The sequence below is a fragment of the Centrocercus urophasianus genome, unplaced genomic scaffold, assembly GCF_019232065.1.
Source record: "Centrocercus urophasianus isolate 14NV4802_14NV808 unplaced genomic scaffold, USGS_Curo_1.0 seq_23, whole genome shotgun sequence".
Classification (NCBI taxonomy): Eukaryota; Metazoa; Chordata; class Aves; order Galliformes; family Phasianidae; genus Centrocercus; species Centrocercus urophasianus.
Window position 1 is genome coordinate 7,529,652 of NW_024884789.1, and position 20,188 is coordinate 7,549,839.

A 20,188-nucleotide genomic window follows, 5' to 3' on the forward strand; every position below is an offset into this window, starting at 1 on the left:
TCATCTTCTAAAGAAGCTTGTTTCCCCTGAAATTCCTCACTTACAACAGCAGATGTAGCACAGAGGTTCAGTAGAAAAGAGGGGGGAAAGTTATTTTTTTCATAGGGTGGTAAATAATCTATTATTAAGTGAAATGTTTTATCCCTTTAGGAACACGTGAGTGTTTGCTTCTGTGGGACTGCTCACCATTCAGGGGTGGAGGGCTGACACTTTGCCACACTGCAATGTACTCATGGCACCTATGGCCAACCTAAGGGCTGCCCAAGACCACCTCAGCCATCCCAGCTGGCCTCCAGCCGAGGCAGTGTGCATCATCCAGAGAAAAGAAGGGGTCTGAAAATAGGAACATTCCATGCTTCCTAAAAAGGCAGCTGACCCAAGCACGTCCCTGCACTCTGTGCTGTATTTGTTTGCAACTCTGCAGGTGCCCAGTGTGTTGAATGTATTTGAAGCAGAGAAATGCAACCTGATAAGGACAACTGTGATGTTTTGCGCCTTGGTAGGAATAATCAGTTGCAAAGAAATGGGGTGAAGAGCGAATAGAGAGAGCAGCAGTGGTGCTGGGGACCTGTGGAGGTTGGAGGGGGTTGCTGGCTCAATGGGAGCCAGCAGTATCACACAGCTCTTAACAAAAAAAAAAAAAAAAAAAAAAAGAGAAAAAAAGCCAACATCATACTGGGACAGATCAGTAAAAGTACAGTCTATAAGCTGTGAGATCATCCTATTGCTCTACTCAGCGTGTGTTAGGCCGCTGCTGGGAGATCTCATCCAGCCTGGGGCCAGGCACTTGAGGACAGCGTGGGTCACCTTCAGAGAAGAAGAGGAATGATTTAGAAACAGAAATTTTGAAGGAATGTTGAAGGAACTGCATGAATTTGAAGAAATGGCTGAGGAGAGACAAGGATAAGAATGCACACAGCTGCTGTGAAGAGGAAAATAAGCTATTCTTAATGATGATGTAGGTAGGAAAGGTAGCGGTGACCTTAAATGACAGAACAATGTAATTCAGAAATTAAGGAAAAAAAAACCAGCACAGTGAAAGAATGACAGCTGGAAAGTGGAATAGGCTGCCTGGTACTGCCTCACTCGAAGTACTTCCAAACAGGTTAAAAAGCCTTTTTAAGGAATAGCATGGGTTTGACTTCGAGCAAGACAGGGACACTTCCTAACACACTTCCTAAAAGGTCACTCCATTCTTTTTTATGCTTCTGTGCTTGAATTAAATGGCTTTTTTTTTTTTTCTTTTTTTCTTTTGGTGAGGAACAAAGCCAGGATGTGCCTTTTCTGCTGCCTCTGCTGCTCTTTCCACAGAGAGGAGCATCTCAGGCAGTTTCCCCTCTTTCTTCCAGATTCATTCATCCAGTGCACCTGGCCTCTGCAGACCCCCAGCAGCAGCACCAAAGAGGGAATGCATCCACAGTTCAATTCCCTGCTCCCTCACATGCTGACAGAAGCATGTTGGCAAGACAGCCGGCTTTATCCTGGCTTTCTATGGGGAGCAGAGGTGACAACTGCTTAAAGAGAAAGGAGGAGCAGGTAATACCTGGGAGCTGTGCTGTCTTGTTTCCAGCCTCAAATGCATGCTCCATGTGAAAACATCTGAACCGTTTTTCAGATTCCCAACCCTTTCAGTGGGACCAGCAATGCTCTCAGCCTAACAGATCTTTAGTTCTGTACTCTTAAAAAATGAAATCCAAGCTGATTATAACGGCTTTATTTCCACTGAAGAGTATGGTTTACAGTATGGATATAAAGATTGTCTTCATTTGAATGACAGCTGGAAAGGTTCATATGCTTTAGCAAAGCACTGCTGGTTTGTTACAGACAGCAGCATGCATAAGCCTAAATGTACTTTGCGATTCCAATTACATGACCAGCACTCATGAATGGAAGCCTGAGCTTTATCTCCACTGACCTTGAGAACCCCCTGGAGATTTATGATGAAATGAGGCATATGTTTTCTGGTGATTTCTGGAAAATGAAGAAACAACAACCACTCGTTTTGATTTTCTTGGGAAACAAATTGGTCTATCATCAGAGTTTCCATATTACTGCAGGGGGATCTGGGGGGTCTCTATTTTTACTCCCTCACCACACACGGATTTGGCAATGCTATGCAGGCACAGAGGCTGGCACTGTGCACACCACAGCCTCTCCCCTGAACATGTATGTGCACACACATAAACCAGATGAACAGCAATTCTGGCTCTTGCTGATAAATCAGATCACCTTAATAGGTGAGTTATTGCAATGAATGAAGAGGATGTCTACAACTTGGTCACATTAGTGCCTCTGCACTATAGTAGACATACACAAATTAGCTTTCAATTGATAGCTTGATTACTGGTCTAGACACAGTGGCACAGAGCTCTGTGTCTGTCCATATTTTTTCAGTAACAAAGCCCCAGTTCTTACTTCAGTTTCTGACCTGAAAGAAGTGCATCAGTTACAGCTTCCATACAGAGGGCCTGAATGCAGTGTGCTTGCTATAGCCGTGCTGAATGCAAGGATGGGAGCAGAGTGTGGATCAGCCACTCTCAGGTTATTGTAGCGGCCGGGAGCCCAGCTGGAAGCCAGGCTCCAAGTGAGAATGCCAGGCAGCGCAGCAGAGTAAGAATTCTCACTGGCAAGCATGGCGCACGAGGACGTGAATGCACAGAGAAATGCACCTGCATGAAAGTGCTCCATAGAAACTGATTTACCTTTCACCTGAAGTATACTATGACTTTGACTACAAGGTAGATAAAGTGGTTTTGATTTCTACAATTATTCTTTCCCTCCCCCTCACCCCCCGTGGGTTTTCTATTGCTTCTCTCTCTTTTCTCATGCACTATCTTCTATCTTCTTACTATTTTTCACGTTTCTTTTTCCTAAGGCCTTCAGTGCTGCTTCATCTCAGTTCTTCCCAACGTAGCTGTGCAGATTTACAACTCCTTTCATTTCCCATGACACTGCCTACAGTCACGGGACAAAAATCAGCCTTTTCGTGCCAGATTCCGCAGCCATTCTCCCCACCATGAGTCTAGCTTGCCATTCCCTTGAGGACTAAACTAGATTGGGATTTATTAAACCCTGAGCCCTCTGTTTGAATGATATACAGCCTCAGGCAGTAGGCACTAAGGCAAATGATACTGCTTCTTTGTAAGAGCACAGTAAACCATGCTACAGAGTGCACTGCCCCAGGCATTCCTAAACTATCTTGTCCTGTGTCAGCAAGATGCTTTAAGAATTCTCTATAGAGCTTTCACTGCTCCATTTTTCCTCTGCTCCCACCCGGTGCATTTCAATACAGTAAGGAAAAGATTTTGTCCTTAATTGAAATTCCTTTCATCAGCCCAGATATAGCCTGAACAAAGATACTGACATGAAAAAGCAGCCAAGAACCTATCTTTAAAACGTCAATTTGCCAGTGACAAGCATAAAATGCAGTCACTGCGAATCAAGACTCTAAATCCCCATTGTATATCACATAGCTGCCACTTCACTGCCTCCCCCCACTATTCCTCCCATAAGTTTTGATGTTTGTTCATCCTTGTTTTCCTTTCCACATTCTTCTCATACTGTATTCACAGCAAATGTGAGGATAGCAGGGTCTTGATTAAACTCTTGCAGACTTACAGAAAGCTCTTTTAAACCTTGAATGGTGTCATTTATCTTAGACTTCTACCTCTGGAAGAAATCGATCATACAAGCTCTGTGAGTTTTCTCTATTTTTTCCTTTCTTATTCATTCTGGTAAAGTAATTGATGCACTTTTGCCTACACAGACCTGTAAATTTAATGCTCCATGAGTTTACATGGCAGGAAATTGCTACAGTCTTGTTCAGCTGCAGAAAGAGAAATAAGAAAATGAAAGTTCTTTCCATTGGCACAGTGCAGGGAAGGATACACCCAACAGAAAAACATAAGTATAGGCTGTTCACTGAGAGCTGTATTTAGCCTGCTTACCATGGGTGCCTAATTTAGGTGTTACACCTTAAGCTCTGGGCAGCATAGAGACCAGAGTCTGCTTCCTGGTGGCTGAGCATGCTGATTAATAGCATTTCTGTATTTCCCCTTGGCACCTTGGTTTTCTAGACTCTAGTGTGACCTGGACTGGGGGAAACATTTCCTTTCAGCCTTACTACTGCTTCAGCACATTCTGGGACAGGTCTGGGATACGTGGACACTAATTTGTATAAACAGTAAGAAATAATACTCACACTCTTCGTGCAGCCTTTATTCAGGAAATCAGCAGAAATGCTCTCAGTTTGGAGTTTGTAAGCAGTCATGAAATAAGATGGAGGTTGCATGCATGCAGGTATTAGATGTGGACTGTTTACCCAGCTGTGACAGTTCCACAGTTGGAGTGCAGCAGGAAATCAGGTATGGTTAGTATATAAGATACACAATCTTTAGGGTGCTGCTGCCAGGTGTTTTATTTGGCTCCAATTTCACTGTCTTTTTGCCTATTCTTTTGTCTGTCTAGGCTCAGGAAAATGAAGTGGAATGTAAAGTGTTCTGCCCTTGTAACTGTGGTGGAGCTGCAAGATACGTTGGAAATGACACAATGAACCACTGCGTGCTCTTATTTGGTATGTTCACCTCTGTTATATTTTGCATAGCCATCTGAACATTTGCCATGCTCACCTGAGTCACCTTGCCACATCCATCACTAGTTGGTTAAAGCCTGATGCTAAAAGTTTCACTGATACAAACTTGAGTTACTTCCCATTCTTTAGTGGGCTTGGCAATCTGTTTATTATTAAATGCTTGAATATTCTACCCTTGAAGGTCATCTATTAGCACTGAGTGAAGAACTAGGGTACTTCACTGAGTCCTAGTGTCATGTTAGTTACAAGGCACAGCAGTAGGGAAATCTTTATTTACAGATCATTAAAAAGATGAGTGCTGCAGTAACAGGCAGATATAATTGTTTCTCTTGAGCATTTTCAAGGTATTTGGTCAAGTGAAAACTATGCAGACGCCTGCTGGCTGCAAAATGAAAAGGAGAAAGAGAAGAGGGTAGTATGGGGTAGGAGGAAAAGAGAGATGATCCGAGAGAGACTGCTAGCTTGAAGCACTATTTTTGAGGGGAACACACAGAGAGGGATCCCAAACGGTCATTTTTCAAGTAGTGATTTGAGGGGTTGAGCATGAGAAACAGAGGCACACTCCCTCTCCTATTTCTGTGCCAACCACAGCAGAGTACCTGGACATAATGATGTGGAAAGGAGTGCAGGAGCTTTGCATTTCCTGGAAACATTCTCATCCCAGGGCAGCTGTCAGTTCTTTAGCAAAAGAAGTGGCTGAAGGACAGAGGGAGAAACCTATGAGGAACAAAAGCATCCAAGGAGCACCAGCATGATGGACTGCGATCATTAGGACGCTGTAAGACTTGTCTAACATTTTAGGAGAAGAAACCAAACTCCGGGCAGTGCCAGGCACAGGGTGTGTGAAACAGGCATGAAGTCATCCATGCCTAACATTCCACAGCCACCCCTCCAGCCTCAGCCCAGCAAGCTGCAGAACAGCCCCAGCATCAACCAGTAAATGAGAAGGTTTGAGAAGTGTCTGCCACTGAAGTGCCATGCAAACGGATGGATAAAAATTCTCTTCATTTGTGCTCTTTTAAGCACATGTGCACTGCAGGTCTATTTTGACATCTCAGGTTAACAGATATACTCTAATTAAGTGCAAATTTTCAGTCTCGATTACTTTACTTTATTGAGCCACAAACCTGTTGGTAGTGTTTTCAGAGCTATTCAGAAACTCCCCTTCCTTACTTCTCCATCCTCATACACCACAATTTCCCTTTGAGTCATTCCCTCTTTCTCCCTTCTTCATTTTATTCTCCAAGATTTTGGCAAATGTTATCATTCGTGAGAAAGTATCCACGGTACAAGAACTATTTGATTGCATGAGAGATGGACTAAGATTAATGTAAACTACAGAGAGTGTATTAGGAGAACAATGAAAAAAACTCTAATGAGGTTTGCACAGCCTTAGTTCACTTGAGGAGCAAATTTCTTGACACTTCCCCTTGGAGTCCAAGATGACACTTTAATCTCACTATTAAAAACATGACCTAAGGAAGGACCAGGGTGGAGCATGGGAAATATTGTCCTTTTAATTGTCTACTTTGGAGTAGCAATCTACTAATGATATAACAGCCCTTGCTGTCTGGCTCCAGGCGAGTCATACTCCCTTTGAGAGGGTTCTGAGAAATGTTACTTTCAGTAGGTGGTACATGACCAAATTCCAGCTCTTATCTTGGTTTCAGCATGTGTGCTGTGAGAGGAACAAGCTTTTCTCAGATCACACCAGCCAAATTACTTCTCAGGGCATACCCAGGGCTTTCTCAGGGTTGCATCAGTCTTCCAGCAGAATATTAATAGTGCCCCTTATAATAGTGTAGATAGAGTTTGAGTCTGCTTGTGATCTCCCAGAAAATTCAGTGTTCCTCATTTATCTGTTCTGCATTTTCTTTACCCAGATTGTTCTGTCTCATTCTGCAGAGGAATCACTTTCAGTTTCATCAGCTGTCTGAGTGTTCTGTAAAGGCTCTGTTTCTGCCATTTGAATGAAGCCAGGGCACAACATCACTAGGTAGCATGTGCTTCAGTGCTCAGCCAGACCCAGGGGGCCTCTCAAATTCCCATTAGGACGTGCCTGGGACACAGGTAACAAATGGATGTTCTCCGTCCTCTGGAGGAAATGTGTCTGCATCAGAGGCCATGCTTTCAAGCTGTTGGAGACACTCAGCTGTCAAGTTCTCTCTCAACAATCACCATAGACACAATTATGGCTGACTGAACTTAGGATTTCTAAAATTCCCATTGCTAGTAAAACTAAAGATTGATGTAAATGGGGGTTGGCCTTACTTTCTATATGCCAAAGACAAAAGATTATCACACATGATTGACTCTTCTGTGATTTTCTGAAAAAACTTTGTTACGCTTAACAAGTGTTCATACTGGAATAGTCACAGGTTTATCACTAATGAAATGACTTCGGCTCCTCAGCTCAATGCCCTTTGTGAAGCTTTGTTCCTCAAGGCAAGTAAATGCCACGTTAGTAGAGCACTGGGAAGGTGCAGATGTGCGGGGTGGGCATGAAGGCAGGGCGGTGGTTGGATGTATGTGAACGACAGGCTGAGCACAGCTGCGTGGGCTTCCAGCCGCATGGCCTGTCTACAGATCATGCTACATAGAGGTTTTGTCGTTTGGGTTTTAAAAAGTGCTCTGAAGCAACGGACTCGTCCAGTCATGGAACCACAACCAGCGGTGGATCTGTCACGTGCCCTAACTATTTTGCTAATTTTTCCAATGAATTATTTGGGATGTTGTTTATTAGCCTGAAATGTGGCTGAGGCAGCTGGCTGTGTGTCTGATCAGCTCTCTGTGGCATCTCTTGAAGCTCTGGGTCACGTTCAGCCAAACCCACAAGCAAACACACGCAGGTCTCCACAGCCGTGCAGTCTGGGACACAGGGCACACGCTAGGACAGCAGTGCTGTGGATGCTACAATCCAAAACCGCTTTTATTTCTATGCATCTACAAGAGCAATTCGCTTGGAGCGGGGCTCAAAGCCCTCGTTCCGTACAGCCTGGTGTGATCAGAGCCACGCGGGGCCGAGAGGGAGCAACGCGGCCTCAGCTGGAACCGGCCCTTTCCTCAGGATGACCCGCGCTGCAAGGCTCGGGAACGGCACAGCACGCTGCCAGACAGCCTCGCGGCGAGCGCAACACTGAGCCCCTCGCTGACCTCCTCACGGGGCCGCAAACGGCCTCAGCGCCCCGCCACCCCCGGCACTGCCGCGCATGCGCGAGCGGTGGGCGGCCACGGAGGGGGAGGGGGCGCCCCCTTCCCTCTGCACGTGACCTAGGCCGCGGCGGGGGGCTCTCTTAAAGGGCCAGGCGGCGCGCTCCCAGCGCGAACGTTCGAGCCTTGGCTCCGGCTACGAGCTTCCTCTCACCTCCTTCCCCGTTCCGCCCCGCCCCTCTCCGCGCACCTGTCGGGCTGCCCAGCGCAGGCCTAGGGGGCAGCCGCGAGCCGTGGCGGACGGCGCAGCGTGGGCAGGGCCGGGCCCCCGCCTCGTCCCCGCCGGCACCTGCGGCCCCGCGCCCGTAACCCGGAAGCGGTGCGGCGACGAGGGGAGAGCGCCGGGACATGGCCGCTGCCTGCTCCTGCTGTGCGCCGCGGCCGGCATGGCCCTGAGCGCGGCGACGCACGGCTGAGCCTCGACCTTGGCGTCCCCTTCCTCCCGCCGGACCCTCCTCCTTCTTCTCCTTCTCCTCCTCCCGTCGCCGCCGCTCGGGGGCTGCTGAGGGCCGCTCGCTGTCTGCGGGGCCGGGGCGGAGCCGGGAAGGGCCGGGGCTGCGAGGGGGCTGCGGGCCGCGGGCCGTGCGGGCGGTGGGTTGCGCGCTGCGAGCTGCCCTCTGTATCCGGGGGCCGGGCCGGGGGCTGCATCCCCCGTAGGGCTGGCGGTGTTTTGTTTGCGGGGGGCTGGTCGTACTCGTGCCGTGTGCGATTTGTGTTTATCGGCTCGTTTGAAAGCTGCGCCGCTCTTGGCGAGCTGTAGTTCCTCAAAGGCGTTGCAGGAGGGCGGCGGGTCGGCCGCTTCGACTCCATCCCAACGCAGGTTAGCTTCTCGCCGGCGTCTCTGATGCCAGAACAAGGCCCCAGAATGAACGGTTTCTCTCTGGGCGAGCTGTGCTGGCTGTTCTGCTGCCCGCCGTGCCCCAGCCGCATCGCTGCCAAGCTGGCCTTCCTGCCCCCGGAGCCCACCTACACCGTGCTGCCCCCCGAGCAGCAGCAGGAGGCTGGGGCGGCCTCTGGGGCTGCCACCCCCACGGGATCGGGCACCTGCAGCCTGCACCTGAGTGAGCGGGCGGACTGGCAGTACTCGCAGCGGGAACTGGACGCCGTGGAAGTGTTCTTCTCCCGCACGGCTCGAGATAACAGGCTGGGCTGCATGTTCGTGCGCTGTGCGCCCACTGGTCGCTACACGCTGCTCTTCTCGCACGGTAATGCTGTGGACCTGGGCCAGATGTGCAGCTTCTACATTGGCCTCGGCTCCCGCATCAACTGCAATGTCTTCTCTTACGACTACTCCGGCTATGGTGTGAGCACCGGCAAGCCCTCTGAGAAAAACCTGTATGCAGACATTGATGCCGCCTGGCAGGCCCTCAGGACAAGGTAAATGTTGGGTGCGAGGTGCTTCAATGTCTGTTTAACCCTAAGAAATGTGGTGTCTGCACAGTTAACTGACCCACTGAGAGGCAGAGGGAAGGGTCTGTAGATGATCTGAGTTACCTTGATGGTGTCAGTGGATGTTCCACCAACAGTTACAGTGATTTGCTAGATAGCTTTTTTTGAAGGATGTCCAAGACTTCATTCATGAGCTTTTTCTAGATTTAGGGATTTATGCAGACGTATTATGTGTTAGCTGTTGCTCTATCGTTATAAATCTTTGTATTGAGCAGAAGGTACCGCACTGATTGCGGATTGAGCTTGCCAGATGCAAAAAAAAAAATCCTTGTGTTTGAGGTTTCCATTGGTGTAAATGTTTCCCAACGTTTATTGTTCTTAAAAGCAAACCTGCTGAGCCTAGGCTTTGAATTTGGCAGTGGCCTGGCCTGGTGCTTACCAGGAAACTGCTGTCATTCTGCAACGCGTCTGGCGTTTTGCACAAGCTCAAGTGATGTGCACATCTTTCTCTTTTGGCAATCAAACTGCTGTTACCAAGTTGGGTAGGGCAGTGAGGTGGAAGGAAAAAATGTTGACGGGTGAGAACTGGGGATTCTGCCAGGTAGAAATGCTGAAGGAGATGGCATCCAAAGGGATGTAACAGTAATGAGAAGGCTCTGGCAAGTGTGGTGAGTAGCAGCACGGGGCCTGTATCTTTTGGGAAATCCAGAACAGAGCTGTTTTATCAGACTCCTTGGTGTGTTTGCGTGGCATTCCTGGGCTTCTGTCCGCAGAGACCACAAGTGACTTCTGCTGTTGCAAAAATGGTTCTTAAAGAATGGAAGAGGGAGCTTGAGAAAGTTTAAGTTCTTGCATTAGGGCAATAAAAAAGAGCAAAAGATGTCTTCTTTTCTTGGCTCTGTAGCTGTGTAGTTGAACTTGGTTTACATGGAGTAATGTCTGTTTTAGGGATACGTGCCAGCTTCAAAAATAGTGACGGGAGTTGTTACTAATTTAGATAATTGGCTTTTCAAGGATCTAGGGATTGGTCCCTTGTAGAGTCCAGCTGGCTTCTGACATTGGTCAGCCCAAGTGAGTTTAAGATCATTGGGGAATGTTGCCCTCTCATAGCAAGTGTTCTGTCTGCATGGTGACAGACTCTGGGTTCATTTTTTCAATACTCTTAAAAATTAAAAACAAAAAAAAAAAAAGATGTTGCTTGAATGTGAGTAATATGGCTTTATGTAAAGAAATAATCTGATAGACTTTGTGCAAAACAGATGATTAGTTATCACTATATTGCATGTGGGTGATGTAAATGAGCTTTAAGAAGAGAGAACTGCTTTGAATAAGCTAGGCCTGATTAATGCTTGTCCTTTAGTGTTTTCTCTCCATCTTACTATTTAGTTGATACCTTTTCAAGAAAACCTTTTATAGCTCTGGAAATGTGCTTTCACATCTGCTTGGAAGCACTCAGGCACGTGGCACATGTTTAAGACCAGTGCAGACCCTGAAACAAGGCAGTCCTTCACTCAGGCCTACTGAGAAGCCTGAGCTAGGAGGATGTATGGGAACTGCTGAATGACTGCCTGAACCTCTGATTGACCACCTGAGGCGAGCAGTGAGTCAGCCCTGGAAGCACAGGTGAAGGCAATTCTCCTGTGCTGCCGGAAGGGGTGGAGCCTGGCTGCACCTCTCCCAGACCCATTTAAGAGCTGACTACCAGTGGGGAAGGATCTCTTCTGGAGGTCCCCCTTCTGGAGTTTTGCAGCGAGCTCAGGATGCAGGTAAGAATTCTGTCTATTTTCTTTTTGTTATGACCTGTTTAGCCAAACTCTTGTTTATTTTATAATTATAACATCTTTATATTCATTGATTATATAGAGGTGATGCCAATGTGTGCCTGGTTTTGCTGTGAGAGCTGGCTTCTTCTACTTAAGTGTGTCTGAAGGAAGCTTATAATTTTATGTTGGAGTCCTTTCTGTTGTTTCTACAAGATTAAGGTTTTGTTCTTTTCCTAAATGGTGAGTTGTATTTTGCAAACTCTTACACTGTTGTATTTGTCAGTCTCAGATTTTAGCTCTATACTGGGAGTGCTGCTAGAGCAGCTGTGTTAAAATCATTAGGTTTTTGGGAGCCAAAGAGAATATTACAGTGTTTTAGATTCAGTTCACTGAATCTAAAATTGGTTACACTAAAATGTAGACTTCATTAGTTTTGTTTGTTTCTTAGATTCTGACCTCTTAGATGACTTCCATGGTTGTTAGGAGGAAGCGATAATCTTCCTGCTCAGCAGTTCTCTAAACAGTAATGGTGTGAACTTTAAAGGACTGACCACTTTTTTTTTTTTAGCTGTTTAATATGTCCAGACAGCTCACTGTTAAGTGAGATGTTCTGGTGTAAAAATACGAGTCTGTCTTCTGAGGTGAAATGTCGTACGATGCTGTTCCTGCTCCAGCAGTTCATTGGTAGCTTCCAAGTTTGCGTGGGGTTTCATTCTCCATGCGAATTCCCAGCGTTTGGCCTGTAGTCATGTGGTAGCGAACTGTAATGCGTAGTTAAAAGTGAAACCTTAAAATAGGAGAGGTTCACTAGCTATAGAAAGCACTTAGTCATCTGTGCTAAGTTCTGTGGGAAGCTGTTGCTGAATCCACCAGACGTTGCACCTGGCAGCAGGAAGGGATCATTAAATGTTGGAAGTGTTGATTCCCTTTTTTTTTTTTTTAAATGTGCCTGTGAAGTACAACTGATCCTTATTAAACGTGAATTTATCAGTGTGTTTTGAAGGTTGTACTGAGTTGGACAAGAATTTACACTACACCTGGACAAAACAGATGGCTATCAAGTTCTAGGAATGGTGGTGAACTGTCTGTGGCTACAAACATGCCTGCAAACGTTGACTATATTTTTAAAGGTATTGAAATGAAGATCTTGCTATCACATACTCAGCTGGGTATGAAACCTTATGTAACAAATGATTATAAAACACTTGGTGAAAAATAGCGTCATTGAGGTTTCTGTTCCATTCAGTTATCAATTTGGAGAATCAGTGTCAACTACTCACCACTCCTTTAGGGCACTGTAAGAGGTAACTTGCTTCCTGTTGATCAGATGAGTTTTAATTGTTAAGTTTGAGTGCTAACCGGCTTCCAGCCTACGTAATATGTTGGCATTTAATTTTATCCCCTTGAAATAGCTTTTTGTAGATGTTCCTTGAGATGTTGAACTGTGTAGCATAGGTTTTAGTTCCAATATCAAATAACTAATCTGGGCTTAAATGTATTTCCATTTGATTAACAAGTGGAATACTAACGTTTGATAAATGATAGATTTTAATGTATTATCTCAGTACTTCATTCTCAGAACAGATACACTTGAGTCTGTCTTTCAGTCCATTGGTTCACTTCCATTTTTAACTGGGCAGTCGAAATCTGTCTTCTGTCACAATGAAGGGAATTGAATTGTAAAATGATACAGTGGAATGCAAGGGCTTTTGATAAATGGGTGGCAGTTACCTTAGAATATTTAATCGTCTTTAAAACTTGTTTAAAAAAAACTCACTACTTTCATTATATGAATATTTTATTATTTCTTATGCTGATTATCTGTCACTTCTTATTGCTGTTTCCTTAGCAGGAATTGGTGGATAACTTCAGAGGTTGTGTTCATTTAGTTACTCTGCGTTTGCTTCATTCTTCCCCCTTGATTTACCAAATCAGTTTATTTCTGCTTTAATTTTCTATGTACCAGAATCTTCTCTCGTTTGCACTGTCTTGCCCCATATGACCTTGCTTCATTTCTCTGGATTGAGTGTTTTTGGCTCTCAGGTTCAACCTAATGGTTTTTATTCTGTATAGACCCTTGAAATCCCTTTTAAAGACTCAGCCTTATTTCGTTCTTTCCACTCAGTGCTTCTAGAAGTATTTAATTGAAGAATTTGTAATATGCACTTTGTGTGGATTTGGGAGGAGAGGAGTCATAATTTATTGCAGAGAGGTGGATGTGAAGCATTCAGCATCTTCCCAACATGGTTTATATTAGGAATAAAATTTCTCAGCATAAATGCTGATATAGAAACACAATCAGGATGTGGTATATTAATATCTATTACTGTAAGTATAACTTTTCCCAGAGGATTTTTGCACCTTTCTTCCATCTACTTTCTTTAGTCACCTTCCCAACACTGAAGGGATGTATGCCCAATTTATGAGAAATGTACTGGTGCAGATTGCTAAATAGCTGAGATTTATTTACTACTTCTATAAATAGATCAAGCACTGAAATTGTAAATGGACGTATGTAAATTACAACGGCACTTTGATTAATCAGGAAACTCAAATTGCATTGTTTTTCAGCTTAGCGTTGACTGTAGGCCGCGGGTGTCTGCTACTCTGTGTGCATATTCCTCAGGTTAAAAACAACAGCATACCTGTGCAGTGAAGGCAGAGGCTTTGGTGTAAAGTTAGCAATGTAAATCTTGAGGGTCGAAGGCTGTGCTTGGCTCGTTGTGAATGCTGAGAAGAAACAGGTTCCACCCTGCTTCCTTGTTCATGGTGCATCACTTGGTAGGCAGGCTGAAATGGCAGCTGAGTTGTGGATGGTAGAGGGTGAAGGCAAGTGGACAGGCTGCATTAATCTGAGTACCTTGTGTTGCCTCTCACTGCTGTTGTCTCTGGCTAAAAAGGCTCAGATGTTCTCCTGATGTGTGGTAGACAGTGTGTGCTCATGTGGTTCCTTGACCTGCTGGTGGTTGAGCCTCGTAGATGTGGGTGTGGGTTTAGATTTTGGCATTTTCTGTCATTGACCATAGCAGGCTATTTCCTGTTCCCAGCTTTTTAACGATGTTGACAAGGTGTCCACAAAGGATGATTTAATGTATGCTTCCTAACTTTTATCGAGGCTGTTTTTTAAGGCTTAATCGATTCTACCTGCTGCAGTTGGTACTTCAAGAAAAACAGTGTAGAACTTGTCTTAAAAATAGAATAGTCTGCTGTAGTGTCTGTGATGAGCTGAGATTAATTCAGATGATTAGCATCCCAGGGACAAATACTGACAACTGTTTAAAACAGGTGCTCTGATGTTCAAAGTCACTCCAACTGTTTGTTGAGCTCTGGTGTTGTGTTACGTGAATTAGTCACTGCTGTAAAAGAAAGTACTTCTGTTAAATATTTTCCTACTTCTGTCGGGAGTCTATGTGATCAAAGCATGTTTTAAAGAAAGTGAGATTTTTTTTTTCACTGTCAAGAATATTTTGCAACCGGTGTTATATGGGCAGAAAACTAAGCTGCTGAAGAACCTTTGGGTAATGATATTTGTCATCCTGAGTTTGGATGGTCTGAAAGGCAGCCGTTGAAGGAGGATGTTAGATAACACCACTGTAGGAGGGTCGTGGGCCGGGTGTCAGCATCACCAGGGCATCAAACGTAAAGGATGCAGGGGCTGTGGTGCTAAATCCCACACGCTGAAGCGCTGGCTCAACCTCAGAAACAACAACGGATCCCTCCAAAATGCAGCCTCTGTCCTTTGGTACTGGCTTATTTTTGTGCTGTTTGTTTCCAGGCACTGGGCTGAGTTTGCAGTAGCTCATTGCTTGTGGATGCAAGTGGAAAGAACAAATGGAAAAAAAGAAAACAACAGTTAATAGCTCTGTCCAGGATTATGGATACCTGGGAATGCAGTTAGAGTAACATTTTAAGCTACAGAATTGAGCTGGCGTCAGGCTGGTTTTGTGAGGAAAAGCTTGCACTTCCTGAGCAAAGTTATTTATATTTCTGTATGAGATGAAGAAAGCAGGTGGGTTCTTTGGTTTTCAGGTTTTTTTGGTTCTGTGCTGCTTCCTCATGCAGAGATGCTCAAGCACAAAGGGGATGCCAAGCAATTAGCCTTTTGGAGCCTCGCTGTTGTAGCATATGTCTGAATTGCTGCTTTGGTTTTAAGGTGAGGTTTGTATGGTGGAGAAAGGCAATGTGATTATAGTAACTTTGATATTGAAATCCTGTCCCAAGTGTGCTTTTAAGAAAAATAGCAGGAAACTAGTTCTGCAGTTGCACTCTGTGTTGACTTGAAGACAAAATTACTTGAAGACTTGAAGTCTCAAAATTATGTAGCACTAATTAAATGGACAAGTAACATTGCTATTTTTTTCTTCAAAGCCAGCAATGCATTTAATGAATAAGTGACAGTCCCTTCTGCCTTCCTTCTCAGAAATAAATCAATTACAAGACTGTGTTGGAAGAAGTTTATATGAGCCATAAAACAACTTACAGATATATTGAAGATAGCATGCTCGCACGCTAGCACACATTCCAGGGTCGCTTTGCTAATTAGCACCTAAAAAGGGCAGAATTTCCTCTCTGGTGATTAACTTTAGTTCATTTCAGTTGCCACTGCACTTTGGAGAAATTAAAATACCTTATCCATGTATAAGGTGAGGTGCATGCTGTGGTTTCTTGAATCTCAGGAAGGTACAAGAGCTCTCAGTGTGTGTTGATTGCTTCTTCATGTTAATTTAAGCCTGCACTGACTGCTTATACTGACCAGATGCGTAAACAATTAAGGATTATTTTGTCTAGTTCAAACTCAGGTTTGTTGTGGGCTCAAACATAAACCTCATGCCTGTAGAAAAATCAGCATGTAATTGAGATCAGTAGAGACTGGTGTAGTGAATGAGCAATTATTTTTTGGCTCGCTTGCTTTCCAGTTCTTGGATGAGCAGCATACCCCAGTCCCGTGTGTTCAATCTGACAGTGAAGTGGAATTTCATTGCTGCTGTCAAACTGCATGTTTTGTTGGTTGTGGGAGGCCTTTTGCTTTTGTTTTTCCTCCTAGTACAGTGTGTGTGTGAGCAATCACATGTAGCCCAACTCTGTGCTGTGCAGCAGGATCCTGCTCCTTTCCATCCGTCTTCCTTCCCTTGGTTTCACGTATTCCAAGGAGCACTCGTGTCTGTGGGGAAATCCCTACAGTATTGAAATAAATCTATAACATGGTAATGACAAAAAGGAAATTCTATGTGGGTTTGTGAAAAATGGTGACGTGGAAGATGAGGTTTTGAGTCTGCCTCAAAGTGCAGAAGGAAGCATTGAAATTAAACATGCTAACTGCTGTAGCTGTGGTTTTTGTGTGGCAGATTTCTTAGAGAAACTTCATTTGTGCTTGTCTGGAAGTAATATTATTTATTGGTAGTCTTTTGAAATTGTTTCTAGGTACATCTTTCAAGATGAAATTCCTGTTTTGGCTGTTGATTAGAAATTAATTGTTATGTTAGACAGTTTGGGGTATATACCTAAGAGGAAGATACGTTACCAAGTCTATTTTGAAATTCCTGCTTACATATTGAAATGTTACTTTACAACTTTGACTCTTGTGAGCCCTGTTTATCAGCCAAGGCATGCTGCTGGAGCAGGCTGGATATATCAGTGTCTGGCAGGGAGCCCTTCTCAAGGCATGCCGTGTCAGTCAGTAGCTCCCACAGACTTCATAAAAATAATTTTTGTATAGGACACGGCCAAATTTCTCGAGGTCCTGGTGTGTTAGAACAGTTAGATGTGACTGTGTGATGTGGCATGTTTGCTTCTTTGCATGTACAGCCAATAGATGTGGGGTAATGAGTAATGGGACCTGAGGAGTCTGAACATTCTGTGATGGACTTGAGCGTGTTTCTCACGAAAGCGTGCTTTCAGTAACATGGCTTGCAATGTTCCTCTCTCAACAAGAGGGTTGTTTAGAAAAGGGTTTGCTCGGATTGTAAGATCTTTCTGGGCATTCTTCGCTGCTGACTTGCGGTCAGCTTTGCTTTGGATGTTCTATGAGAACTTGAAAAGTGGTGTTCAGTAGCAGCAAAGCAGCAAGAATGGCTGTAAGTTCTTTCCTGTGTAAGAGAAACTGAGATGCAGTTGAGTTTATGTCATTATTATTCTATGATATTTAAGGCTTATTTATAGTAAATTAAAATAGAGGATCTGCCTTGGGAAAGGTCATTTGTCTTAACTATTTCATGTGCTTTATTTTGCTTATAATAAGACTTGCAATTTATTTTCAGAGCCAACAGTAATATGGGACTAAACTTCTGTTGAGGATTTTGCATTTGTGGTATACAAACCATCTACACTTCAAAGGAATTTTTAGTACTTAACTTGCCCTTCTGAACGTTGGGCCCGCTTGTTTGTACAGATCTTAATCTTTGTCCTCTCTCTGTGGAGTCCTCACCAACATGTGATGAATTTGAGTAGGATGAATATCTAACAGCCTTGGGAAAGGGACACCTTTCAAGAAAATGGGCTTGGTGTTGAAGTGTGTCCTCCAGGGCCAAATTTAGAAAACTTTTCTCCAAAGTGCTGTTTGTTCCTTATAGCTTAATTTCTCATAGAAGTATGTGTATGTCCTGCTGGGTGTGGTGCTTTTTTTTTTTTTGGTTCATTTTAAGAAGGTAATTCAGCATAGTATTTGTTTTGGAGGTGTTTTCCTGGACAATTTGTTACCTTGAGGCAGTTGGCCAAAAGCCAGACTGATTTCTGCTTTCCTAAGTCTGGGATGGAACTGAACTTGTAAATGGAGTTGCATTGTGCATGTTCTTCCTAATATATTTTTTGTTGATCCCTACTGTGGAAGCTTTTCTATTTTCCTATTGCATTGTAGCTTCCGTGTATCTTACTAATGCTACAGAAAACTGTTGCGTTTCAGTCTGGGTATGACCATCTTATCAAACCTTACCAGCTGTAAAAGTACCAAGTTGGAGGAAGAGGTGGGGTAGAGTTTCAACTACAGTTCTACTATTCTAATGGCTACTAGTATATGAACATGTAACCTTTGCCTCAGACCAGTTAATGATTACACCATAGGTTGCAGGCATCAGTTTGGAACAAGAAACGCCCTTTCAGGAGTCAGTGCAGCAGTTGGTGGTACGAGTGGTGTTTCACCTAGGGCCAGACCAGTATGCCTAAAAGGTCCTAATTCCTGCTGGATCTCTGCCAGATTTCAAGCTATTACTTTGCTATGCAGTAGTTGGATTTGAAATAACGAAATCATTTTATTTTATATTTGCTTTAACAAAGAACAGAGATGCCAGTAGTTTAAGGATGTACTTGAATATGATTTAAATTCAGCCTGAATTCTTGGTGTAAAAAGTGAGATTGTCATAAATCCTCAGCACTGACCTAAATTTGTGAAGGGTGAGAGGCTGCAAGGCTTCCTTGGTCTATTGAATTCTTCTCTAGCCTTTTATAATTCTGCTGAGACTGAGCAAGCTGGTGCCAAATACACCATCCTTCCAAATTGCATGCCCTTCTGTCAGAGCTCATCTGAGATCTGTACTCGCTTTGTGTGGGACACTGTACAGATGCTATTTATACAAATAAGAACTGGCATCTTCCAATTATTTCAGGAAATTACCCTTTCCATCCAAAAATCCAGTTTAATAATGACCATAATGCAGGGTGTTAAACCTGAGGATCTTGGATGTTTCCTGTCTGGATGTAGCCTGAAACTTGTTGCATTACAGAACAGGGAAATCTGAAGCAGAGATAATAATATTTGATTATTGTAATTAGTCTCTTTGGCTGGACATTCATAGGCAATTTTCTGTTTTCTTTTTAATTTCAAAGTAAGTGTTAATTTGGAACAATGTTAGTTTTAACTTAGCTCACTGTTACTGGGATTTTGAAGGGGAAAGGGACTCGATTTAGAAAGCATCGTTTGCCAGTTAAGGCTTCTCTCTTCCTTCCACTGCTCCCAGTGCTTCTGTGCAATGCTCTGTTGTGAGCTGTCTTCTTTTCTGCCCTTTGCTATAAAGCTGATCAAAATTCTGATCCAATTTTCTCTTAAATATTATGTTAAAATTCTCATTACGTATTTCTAATTTGCCTCTGTCTTGAGAGCTTTGTGGTACTGGGAGGGAGGGAAAAACTTTCTTTTTAAATAACTGAATATGAAAAGTGTGTGTTGATAGGAAATGCAGCAGCAGCTTGTAACTAAACGGTGAACTCCAGAAAACCTACACTGCCAAAATGTTACTGACCAAATGGCTGCATGGCTAAAGTAGGCATCAATACGCCAACTCTTCCAAGCACAACACTATTACCTATCATTTCAGAAATAGAAACTCCATCAGCACAAGGCTCCTTCATGCTGTGCTTATTTGCTGGTAGGCAGTTAAGTGCTGGCGTGGCACAAACTGGAACTGCTGGCATTTCTTCCTGCAGAACCAGTTGTTCTCAGATGGTACTGCAAATAAGTAGGGAACCTGTTTGGTTTACCAGAATTGCATCACAAATGTGGAGGCAAATAGGACACAGAAGCTGCTTCTTTTTGCTCCTTTTATTTGTTTATGTATTTTTTATTTCTAAACTATGCCTGCAGGTCAGTATCTACTTTAGCATCAGCTGGAGTAATGCACTTAAGTGATTGCACTAACAGATGTCCTTGATCCCTACTGCTACTTTGGAGTGGCTGTCTCATAACTGCCAACATCTTTTTCCTGTTCCTCAACCTTTTCCCTCAAGAAGTCTTTGACAAAAAGATTACAGAAGCAATTGGCCCTGTGGAGTAGTTATGGCACTGGTGAGGAAAACAAAGTACACAACAGGCATGCTGTTTGACCATTAAAACCTCTGGCTTTGCATGGTGTAGACAAAATGCCTTTTACTCCACAGAAGCTCAAATCATGCCAAATAAGAGCTGGATAAACTGAAACACGTGATCTGGTTTCAGCACTGTGTTTTCTGATGACTTTAGAAAAGTTAGGAAAAAGGGAGTCCTTTTCTGAATGTACTGAAGTACTGATTCCATTTCCTAGATTAACACTTGTTACTTTAAAATGGATAAAATTTAGTGGCTTAATGGGGTTTTTTAGCTTGTAATTCAATGCAGGCATCTGTTTGTGTAATAAATGAATGATTTGGTGCTGTTTCTAATTCCTGGAGAGCACAATGCAGGTTTCAGCACTGCTTCTACCAAACACAGGGGAAAATTGCTGACTCTGTGCTCAGTGATTCAGAATTGCAAGCAGTAGTTACTGGGGAA

The 20,188-nt window shown here is 43.9% G+C and overlaps 1 protein-coding gene across 1 annotated transcript in view; it reads left to right on the forward strand.

The window, feature by feature from the left end:
• Window positions 1-8,391: 8,391 nt before the first annotated feature.
• Window positions 8,392-20,188, forward strand: part of ABHD17C (abhydrolase domain containing 17C, depalmitoylase) — a 31,098-nt gene continuing 19,301 nt past the window's right edge. Inside the window, exon 1 of the mRNA XM_042824334.1 lies at window positions 8,392-9,178. Within this exon, the coding sequence (XP_042680268.1) occupies window positions 8,646-9,178 (533 nt within the window). The 5' untranslated portion in view covers window positions 8,392-8,645. The remainder of the gene's footprint in view (window positions 9,179-20,188) is intronic.